The following is a 12,005-nucleotide window of genomic DNA, read 5'->3' as shown; positions in this document are numbered from 1 at the left end:
CTAAACTGGTAAATTTACTTTCTTATTTTCAAGTAATAGTGTAAAAACGAAGCAGCAATGTGAGAACATAGCGGCGTTTATTTTAAGATTAGAAAGTGTGCGAAATAGCTATTTAGAATTTCCAATGTAGACTTAAAAACGCGTACCGGTGTTTCAGGGACCTAAAAACGCTACAAAGTATTATATCGCGTGCCAAGCGCCAATAGAGTCGACCGTTACCGACTTTTGGCGAATGATCTGGGAGCAGCAGTGCAAGGTAATCATCATGCTGACTGATCTCGTCGAGAACGAAGTGGAAAAATGTACGGAATACATTCCACCGTCTGAGATAACTGACTGTCACCGGCTTTACGGTGACTTCCAAGTCACCCTAAAGAAACGGGAAACCAAAGAGAAATACGCTATCTCTTCGCTTCACTTAAAGGTAAAGATTTGTCCTAAAGCATATTTGATAATTCCAATGAATGATTAGTTGTCTTGATTATTCCAACAATTTTTATTTGCCTCAAACTGATTAATTAAATATCACAGATATCGAGAAAAGGATATATCCTAAAGATTTATCCTAAAACTGTATAAATGTTAACAGCAATAATTTTTTTAGAGTATGTCTTGATAATTCCAATTGATAATTATGATTATTTAGTGGTCTTGATTATTATTCCAACAATTTTTATTTGCCTCAAACTGATTAATTAAATATCACAAATATCGAGAAAAGGATATATCTTAAAGATTTATCCTAAAACTGTATAAATGTTAACAGCAATAATTTTTTTAGAGTATGCCTTGATAATTCTAATTAATGATTATGATTATTTAGTGGTCTTGATTATTATTCCAATAATTTTTATTTGCCTCAAACTGATTAATTAAATATCACAAATCTCGAGAAAAGGATATAATACCGCGAGAGATGTATAATATATGTATAAATGACAGCCAGAGTAGTAATCTGTAATTTTAATAGTACTGCGTTGTGTAAATAGATTGAGTAAACACTGAGAGATAAATGAAATTGCAGAATCTGGAGAACAATACGTTCCGAGAGGTATTCCACATTTGGTACCTATGGCCGGTGAGTGGCGTTCAATCGGACGGCACGGGCCTAATAGCGGTGCTTCTCGAAGCGAGGGCACTTCAACGTGGCGGCCCCGGACCCATCGTGGTCCATTGCAGTCCAGGCACAGGACGCACCGGCACGCTAATAGCCCTCGACCTGGGGATTAGACAATACGAGATTACGAGGACCGTGGATGTGCCGAGGGTCGTTTACACCATCAGGCGAGACCGTGCTGGCGCAGTTCAGACCAAGGAGCAATATGCTTTCATATACAAGGTGATGATTGTTCAAGTTCGATTCTGTTTAACGATGTAGATGCAAATTAGAGCTCGGGGCGACTATTATGTATCTATTCGGAAACATTTCCGATATCGGAATAATTTTATTTTTTCTTAGATTTCTTATTATATTATTTAGGGAAAAACAAAACGATCGGAAACCTTTCCAAACAGGTTTATAATAGCTCTCGATAGCTATCAAAGTAAATCATGAAGTTATTTATTAAAAGTTGTTTTCTCTTAAATTAAAAATAAATATAGGAATTTATCCTAACAGCGCACATATCTGAAAGAAATTCAGAGAATGTTCGGATATTCTCTGGATATTCTCTGAACATCTTTCGGACATGTTGTGCTGTTAGGGATGATGATAAATTTAATACTCCCTGCTTTTGCATAAGAAATTTACTTATAAAATAAAAAAGATATAAAAGTATTTCTATTAAAAAAATTGCAAGAATTCTATAATTAGATTAAAGAGATTTAGAAATAAAATTACAATTATCTCTACTATCATAGATGCATAGTTTATGCAAAGTTAAGTATTCTCATTACCTTTAGCATATATACGTTAGTTGCCAAGAAGATGAGTCAATCTACATTTATGATCAAAATTCCCATGATGTGGCGCTATAATCTGAAGTAAAATTTTCTTTTTCGAAGGCACTAAATCTGTACGCGACGAAACTCGCCGGCGGCGTGTTGGAATCGACGTGAAGAATGCGACTTGCGAAACTGGATTTCCATTAAAATGTCTGATTATAGCGGATAATATGTGCATGTGCGAAATCGAAAGATTTCATTTTATGCAAAAAAAACTCTCGCGCTAGTAAAAAAAAGTGCACGGATTGACCGCTAACGAAAATAGGTATAAAGATATGCCAAATGTTGCCCCTGATTTAAGGCATTCCTAATATTTCGGAGGCTCTCAAGAAAGAAGAAAAGAGGACTCTGTTATATACGCGTAAGCTATATAAGACGAAATAGTGATCACGAAATATATAAAATATATAAAACAGGGTGGATGTATGTATTTTATTAGAATACTGACTGTTATATGTGTAGCGACTAAAGCTGGACTTGCGAAGAACGAAATGTTACCTAAAGTATAACGAAGTTTGCAAATTATTTGTGATATGTATGGGTTACTTGTAAGTTTGTTAATATCAGTGTAATTCGTTTCGCTGCTGATTATGACGTTTCTGCAAAAATTTTAGGGATATTCAAAGATATCACTGTTCCTTAAAAAAAAAACAGATTTTTATTCGTATGTGTAAATTTACGTGAAGCAAATCTAAACTGTATTATATTTGTGTACCGTGTGACGTTTTATAATTATTTAAAATCTACTTATAAAAATAAATAATCTAAATTGACTGGTGTACGCTCTTATCAATGTTTAAGAACAAAAGAAATCCTTTTTTTCAAATTCTTTAGGTAACGGCACTATTTTTTGGATATTTCTAAGATTATGATAAAATTTTACATCGATATTAATTGCTGTGAATCGCAATGTTTCGGGAATATCAAAAACCAAAACTGAGCGAAAGATATATAAGTTTTGTTGAAACTTTAATATTGAGATTAATTATTATATTTCTTATTTTCTAACGAAGTAATGATATATAATGAATGTATTGCGATGAAACGTGTTGAGAGAAAATTTAAGAATTTTAGAATAATATATGAAGCGCGAAAAATCGTATAGCATGATCATATATCATATACAATATAATATAATTATCCTCGATAACGCAACAATTAATGTTTTTTATAATAATATTCAGACATCACGAGCGTTGATTTTAATTTTCTTTTCCAAACCAATAGATTTTTGTTATTATTGTTATTGTTATTGTTATATTGTACAGAGTATATTTCAATTTAGTGATTTGTATGTGTATGCGTGTATATGTTGCTCTCTATAACTGTAAATATGTAGAGTGTCAACGACCATTGTGTTAATTGATCTACTCTTGAGAGATTTTATTTATACATATAAATAATCATTGATTTTTAGGCCGAAAAGTACCAGTGTTCTTTTACTTTTGCGAGCCTAATTGTACGGACTGGAAACAAATGTCCGTCCACAAGTGCAATGTACCAAGTGTGTATTTAAAGTTAGTATATAATTAGTATGTATTTGAAATTAGTATATAATTATATTAATCATTATCTTTGTAAGAGAGCTCTATCTGGATTATGATTCTTTGTTATTTAATTCAAGTAAACAGTAGAATCAATTTTGATGCGTTTTTCAAATAAGTAAATTATTACTTTTTTAATTTTGATGATTTATGAATTTTATTACCGGTTTGTTTTTCAATTACTTATTTTAATTTTATTGACTATGCTATAAAAATGTTTTACATAGGCAGTTACAATCTTACTCTATCTGTCGACATCTGATTTAATGAATGAGTATTTCTTATCGATAGCGCTATTTAGATCTATACGTGTTTATATCGTATGTTTTCATGATCAATCATTTATATGTTCTCAAAAGGAACAAGATACAATTTTAATAACGTAAGAACGCATCGCAGTTTATCTCTCTAGCGTGATAGAATGTGTCGTATGTCAAATTTATAGAGATGTATTTTACATTAAACGAATTGTGTATGAAATAATATAATCATATTTGTTCCATTATTATTAATGAAATAATATAATCGCTATTAAATACTATTAAATACTGTTAATTATGTTTATGACGATCGTATCTGCGATGATATTTGTAACTGCAATTTTAGCGATTGATGTCAAAGTAGAAAAGTAAAAGCTCCAACTGTCATGTTTCAAATGATGAATTTTAGAATCGTAGAATCATAGAAGTATGAAAAGAAATTTGTAGGCGAACATTACGTCATATTTAGAATCGAAAGACATATTATAAAAGGATTTTACAAGTGATATTTATTTGATAGCCGATCTTTGAGAATATTGGACCACGATTATATACATAAAATATATATAATAATAAATATAATATTACATATAATGATAAATATAATATTGTGTAGAAAAAAATGTCAAAATCATATCAATTTAGTCTATAAGAGAGGTATTCACCCAGCAAACACAAAGTAACAATTACATAACATCAATGTTATAATTTTCCATTCAATAATATAACTGTTATGTACAAGCCATGTTATATTGCAGTTATATTGTTGAGTGGGAAATTGTAACATTGATGTCTTGTAATTGTTACTTTGTGTTTGCTGGGTATTGATACATACCAACCTAAGTCAAATTCGGAAGCTATATAAGTTTATGTCTTCAAATATATACGAAATATAATCAATCGATAAATTTGTTATATGTTGATATAATTCTTATATCTTAATAATAAAATGTTTAACTAGGCAATGCTTTCTTTTATAAACATGCGCACACATACACACATATAAAAATACATGTTGACTATATAAAACTTTAAGATTTTCACGTACATATATCGTTCGGAGTAAACTTTCGAACAATACTATACACATCGCCTTATAAAGTTTATAAAGATGAAGGAACTCGAAGAAACAATTTTTTTGAATAAATAAATTCAGTATCAATTATATAATTCAAAAGTATTTAGAGTTGAAAATGGATAAAAAATACAAATTTTACAAAACATCCTGTACAGACATAATAATAATAAATTAAATAACAATTAAATAATACGTTATTGTATATTTAAAACGTAAAATTATTTATTTACATATATATATATATATATATATATATATATAATTTTCTTTATATATTACTTTATACATTCAATATTCGACATATAATACATCAAATAAGATATCCCAGACAGCAGCAAGCCCAAAATTGGCGCATAAGATATCATTAAGAAATCTTTAAGACAGCTTTAAGAAATCATATGATATGATATCCGAAAGACATCTTAAACATATTTTAAAGATATCTTACGCGCCGATTTTGGATTTGGTGCTGTCTGGGATGTCTCGATCAGACTTGAGATAACACGAATTAATTTCTTTATATAAAAATGATCGAGGGTTAAATTATAGAACGCTATATAATATATTAATTGAAGAGAAAGGATTCTACATTTTGAAGTCTTTTTATTAATGTATTTGTGAATATTTCCAAAAGATTGTAAATTTTTATAGAAAACATTAATCCGTAAAAGTAATGTACAGTAAAAAATTTCATTTATATTTTGAAGCATTAATAAGCACTTGTTAATTTAATTTATTGCGTATTTTATTATATATATATAATTGATATTTAGATAAAATAATTGACATTTAGATAAAATGTACTTATTATTGGACTGGAGTGTCAGATTATCAAATAGAGATATAGCTTGTCTTTACTACTAATTGATATTAAATATTTTTTTATTATCAAATTTGATATTAGGAGATTACTTTAACAATAAATTACTTCAAGGTGAAATATATTGTAATAGATTACTTGTTTAATATTTATGACTTTAAAGTTTTCATATCTGATAAAAATTCGCATATGTTTTAAATAATTATTTTTTAAATTATTTTTTATCTCGTCATTATTAAAAAAGAGATTTCAAGAAGATTTTACAAACATCAAAGTTCCGTTATTCCTTCTTTGCAAAAAGGAAATAATTTGAAATGTTTTGTTTGAACAGCTTAAAAAAGATAGAAACATGAGAAAGAGTGCGAAAATTTTTCCCACATTTCTACAATATTTACTTTCATGTATAGATCAGAGAAGCGATTGCAACCAAAAAAGTTATAAGCTCCTTTTTACGGTACATTTTTTAATTAATTTTACGTAATTATTGGATAAATTATTTTATTTTATTATATCTATATTCATGTTGCATAATTTATTTATCATACATTTATCAAAATATTATATTACTTTTTTATACATTACAGAATTGACTTTTTGTATATATGTATATTTTAAAGAAGTCTGACAAAAGATATACTTCCGTATTTTTGATGTTTGTCGATAAAACAAGTGCAGTTAAAAATAAAATGTTAATAATGTTAACATTTTATTTTTAACTGCGATAATGTACGTTTTAAATACGAGCTAACATTTATTTACAGATACGAGAGAGGGTATAAAGACGTAGAAAAAGATGATAATGCATGGAGTACATTTGGCGTTTATATATAGAATTGCTAATACGAGAGGTGGGGTTAGTATAACATTGTCAACTTTGTGCATTAACATGAGAACATAAAATTTTCGCAATAATTCGTTTCCATCATAAAAATATACGTTTAATATCCTTCGATTATATTTCTATTTTCCGAGTAAAATGCAATTTACATTTTACCTAAACCTAAAATGATAGTCGGTCTTATGAGATTCCAAATTAGAAATTGATATTAAATTAATTAAGATTTTATCGCAAACAAGAATAAATAATATAATATATAAATTTTTAAGATTTTTTAATTATAGATTTATTGTAGATTTTTTATATGTTGTTTTTATTATGTCAATTTGCTTTATTATTGTCAAGATTTATTTTCGGGTGAAATCGTATTTTTAAAGGGTGAAAAATCAAAGAAAAAAGGTCGGACAGTCCTATATAAAGATACTAATAATTTTATGCACGTAATATAAGGCAACGCGATGCGCAGTATATTCTGGACAATTGCCTATAAGTCTTATACAGGATTAAGTTTCATCTATTTTATCCCTTTGGTAAACATTGGTATGCCTGAACCACGTGTTGCTCTATCGATCAGCTATAATTCTTTCTTCGCAGCAGAGTTTGACCCCATTCGACATACTCCTTGTGACGTCGAAAACCTTCCACGCCTCTTTTCTTAAAGTGTTTTACCAAAAAAAAAAAAACGCGAATACGACACGTGTAAGAGGTTGTGCAAAAACGATATCCCACGAAACTGACGAAACACTCGAAGCAGATTGAAGCGGATCGATATGTTGATTCTATCAGGACCGCTTATAGTACAACCGGTGTATCAAGTTAACTGAAAAATTTAATTTTCATATTTTTACTGTAGTCTTTAAGTGATGCCAGACATGTATAGAATATATATTTTTTTATTAAAAATGTAATTACGTAAGAAAAAAAGATATTACGTAAGAGAATAATGAGTCAATATCGATGAAGTTGATCTTAATGTTTCAGAAATTAATTTGTAATAATTTTACTTGAATATTGAAAATTATGAAAACATTTTACTAACAATTATGCATTTAATTATTTTAGTAATTGAAGATGAGTACAGAGATTTTCGATGACAATTGAACAGAAATTGGAGCGAAAGAGAGTACATTTAACATAAAAAAAACTCATTATTATCATGTGAAAAAGTCGTCTTTCTTTATTCTATCTTAGGAGATTAGATCTTAGGGATTAATTTAGTTCTCTTTCTTTATCATGGATTTAGTCTGTTATATTTGGTATGCTGCTGCGAGCAAAGGATGAGACGCTTTAAACTTGGAAACCGTGTGACATCCCAGATGGTCTACCAGATCGGCTGGATTCGTCTGGCTTTAACTGGATCGTGGCTGTTGGATCTCGAGATGTTCGGACTCGTTTGCGCCTATGCCAGTTGCGCATTTTCGAGAAATAATTGTTTGCGAAGAATAAGAAACAAAGCGACTCGTGTGTGGGGAGACTCGAGTTTTCTCGAGTCGTAGATAAAGATTTCTCGGAACCGAAATGCAAAAATCGATCACCTGACGCGTCTGTAGAGGTGCATATCGTGTTCCAGCTCTAACAAATTATTTTTTTTTCTTTTCTATTAACTGCACTGCTAGGTGCGACATTCTAGAGCGAATTGCGAGTATTTCTTTTATTTATTTGTTAGAGTTTTAAGAATTGTATTTTTCTCTTCTTTATATCTCTTCTTAGAATTTTTCATACAATATATATTATCTTTTAATACGAAAAATTACAAGTGAAACAGATAAATATACAATAGGATTTTTATACATTCTTTGAAGTGTTGAAACACTCGTAATCTGATAATTGAATAAAAAAATAGAAGATGTCACAATTTTGATATAAATTGCAGAAACCGTCGTAGATGGGATTTTTAATTGGGCATATCTCATGTAGTATATGAGAGTCAATACGATGGTCCTTCGAAGGGAAAACAGAGGCTTACACATCAGTAAACTAACTACGTCACCATAAAACGTTATCGTTATCCATGGAATTTCAGATAGCAACGATAAAGACACGAATATTTATTGCCTTCGTAGGGCACATCGATTACACAGGCAGAAATTCGTGGAATCGATCGCAATATCTCCACCCACCCCGGGTTGACAGCTGAGCAAGGGGCGGAATGGCACTTGGCCTCATTGAAGAGATTATCCCCTTTGTTATTTAATCGTAGGTGTGTCAATCGATTTTCCATGAGTCTCCGCGCCTCGAGCACGTGTATATAACTTTCCTTCTCGGTCTTGCTATACCTCCTCACGGATTTTCCTCGAGATATAATAATTTAGATGAGGCTAACACACACGTGCTCGAGGTCAACGATGATAAGCGCTTTAGATCGCTGTAGATTCAATTTCCGCTCAATCATACGCGGAATTCAGGATAATGTCTGGAAGTCTAGACAAAATTGCATATAGAACTGCGATTTTATTTAAGAAAATATACAACCGGCTTGTTCACACGTGTATCTGCGCACAATGTTATCGATTTACGTGGAGAGCACCTTTAAATCCATATCTCTTTAAGCTGCTTTATTTTATGAATGATTTTGGAGCAAAGTGTATTGAGATAATATGATACTGATAAATTTCGTACGTTATTCCAATATATCCATGATAGTTCTCCCCAAAGGTGATAAACGGATTTGTGATAACGATCGATGTTTGCGGCAAAAAAACAAACAGATATTAAAGACTTGTGGAAGCAAAGCTCGATAATGCTTAAATTACATCATCGTCAATTCCAAGCACCAATATATTATTAATGCCATAATAAAGTCATTGCCGAAATAAAAAAAAACGTCGTATTAGCGTAATAAAAGTCGTACGAGAACCGAGGGATTAATATACAGAGCATTTTGACTCATCAGCTTGCAAGAATGTCTTTCACGCCGATTATCCATACTGTAGAGTAAATATTTTTCTGTCACAAACTTTAGAGAAAAAACTTTAGTCGAGTCATACATTTTTTCTTAAAAGAAAAAACACAATAATAAATAAATTGTTCTAATAATTAATATTCCTATTTATCTTTGATCGCGGGTCGTCAAATTTATTCCGATGTAGAATAGAAAAAGAAAAAAAATAATATCAAAATTCCACGAAAAAGAACAACCGCGTGATTCTTTTCTAATGTATGTCCCACGTGCGGACGTCTCACGTCATTGAAATTATAGACTACAATAGCAAAATTGCTAGGATGAGTGCAGCCTGGCATGCGACTTGACAAATTGAGTGCTAATAGGCCGTATTATCTTCATTTGCGTACGCAACGTTTTAGTTAATGAGTTGCAACCTCGAGAGACGCGTTACATTCAGAGAAAATATCAGACACGCCGTTTGGAATAATACATGGCACATCGCATGACTGATAAATAATTAATCACGAGAAGCGAAGTAAATCGACACGAGAGCAAATGAAGAGAGAGTGTGTGTGTATCATATTATGTAATTCATTATTCCGTCAAACAGTAATAGACTGGTCATGGAATGTGATTAAACCAGATACATATTATATATAATTATGCAAAGCGATTTGTCATTTCATCGAAATTAACTAATGCGATTCAATTTGCTTTGAAATTTATTTTATGACATTTTACTACTCGCTTGTGTCTCGCAATTAAATTAAATATCGATTAGCCTTAGAAGTTATGCTTTATAAATAATATTTCAATTTACCTAGGATAATATTGAAAAGTAGACTAATATATTCAGGAGCTCTGCCTCTCAATGATATAATTATACTAGCGTTATAACTTTGCTCAATGCATATTAATTAAATCCCCTAATGTGTACCGATTAATTTCTTTCTTTTCTAATTAATTAATGTATTATTATTAATCACTATGCATTGTTCTAAAAACTCAAATATTGTTTGCATATTATATTTATTTCTTATTTCATATTTCTTGAAAAATGTGTAAGATTGTCGCACACAAAATTAAGCTTGTTGCAACATATAAAAATATAACTTAAAGGTGTTAAATGTCGAAAATTGGTTTCATCAAGCAAAGAGTAAAATATTGTCGAATATTTTTTGTTGCATGTCTAAAACTATATTATAAAAAATGCCTTTTATTAGTCAATATGCGCAATATATATTATTTGAGAGAATGTATGTTATACATATAGACATTAGCGTTTATACATCATAAATATATATACAGAGAATATTACCATCTGGTAGATAGCGAACGAAGGAACTGACCTGATGAGTTCCGCCTGCTTTATTTAGAATCCCCTCGAAAACGTATAAAATGCGTAAGTATATCTTGGGACGAACATATGTATGCACGCCGCAAATCTGAAGAGATTCGTAAACTCGCACTTCCTGTTCCATTTGCAATGTGTATTTTACGCTTTTATTAAAAATTAACACGTGTAATGTGTTTAAGAAAAATTATAAATATTTTTAGCTTATATATAAATTGTGTACACACATGTCGATTTTTTAAGCAAATTCTTTTCTTGTTACAGCGCAACTAAAATAATTTCTTGATTTGTTTGAACCAGCGATTATTCTTGAAACTTTATATATTTCATTCTGATTTTTCAAATTGAATGTATCATATCACGACTGCTATTACATCTTAAAATAGATCCATCGCATAATGACTTATAATCTGAGAAGTCATTTCTCACAATTTTAAGAGAAAAGATTTACTCAAAGTAAAATTTTGACTTTTTTTTTAGAATACATGTCAGAATTATTTTTATTGTCTCGCATTCCCATTGCAGCAAAAGTGTCAGTAATTTTTTCAGAAAATTGTATGAACGGGAAGTAATTAAAATTTACGTAAAATAATCAATCTTATTCACAGAACTGCCTTTATTACGATAATGGATTATGATTTTATTATCGCAAGAAAACAATCTTCAACACAAATAAAAGTAAATACAACTTGCATGGAAACAACGCAACGCTGTCATAACTTAATTGTTACAGATGTGATGTAATGTAAAGAGCGAATGCTGCTATTCCTGCATGCTTGGTATGTTAACGATACAAAAGATAAGGCAAGAATTCATTATATCATCCACTTCCTGCTCCACGAATTATATAGGAAATGTTTTCTATAAATACAATTTTGTTGTTATATGCATTTAAATATGTCCTGTACAAATGCTTTATTATTTGATCGTCGATGAGATAATATTGCAATAATCGATTCATCATATTGGCTGCAAGAGTTTTTAATCGTTCGAGATTTGCACGTTTGTATTTATTAAATAATAAGAACTGAATGTTTTATTAGATTAATTTACACTTTCACCCTATCCTCGTATCGGCTTTGCAGCTTATCGACTTAGTAATTGTTGCCATAATTGCAGATAGGCAATTTAGCTTGGATTAAGGCGAAGCAATTATGGCAACGGAGATAGAATGCACGAGATGCGATCGATAAATAATCAAATTTTGTTTGATTATGTCTCCTTGATACATCCAACATATATTTAAATTAGAAATTTGTTAATTCTCTAACACTCATATTTTC

The 12,005-nt window shown here is 30.2% G+C and overlaps 1 protein-coding gene across 4 annotated transcripts in view; it reads left to right on the top strand.

Moving 5' to 3' along the window:
* LOC114935197 (uncharacterized) overlaps nt 1-4,713 on the top strand; it is a 49,170-nt gene extending 44,457 nt beyond the window's left edge. For all 4 annotated transcript variants that reach the window (XM_029307930.2, XM_085479491.1, XM_029307932.2 and 1 more), the window contains 3 exons: nt 158-424; nt 1,025-1,339; nt 2,005-4,713. In XM_029307930.2, coding sequence (XP_029163763.1) covers nt 158-424; nt 1,025-1,339; nt 2,005-2,058 — 636 coding nt within the window. In that variant the 3' untranslated portion in view covers nt 2,059-4,713. The remainder of the gene's footprint in view (nt 1-157; nt 425-1,024; nt 1,340-2,004) is intronic.
* The last annotated feature ends 7,292 nt before the right edge of the window (nt 4,714-12,005 follow it).

The sequence above is a fragment of the Nylanderia fulva genome, unplaced genomic scaffold (genome assembly GCF_048542155.1).
Source record: "Nylanderia fulva isolate GAGA-0341 unplaced genomic scaffold, ASM4854215v1 Scaffold12, whole genome shotgun sequence".
Taxonomy (NCBI): Eukaryota; Metazoa; Arthropoda; class Insecta; order Hymenoptera; family Formicidae; genus Nylanderia; species Nylanderia fulva.
This window is presented reverse-complemented; position numbering and strand designations above follow the sequence as displayed.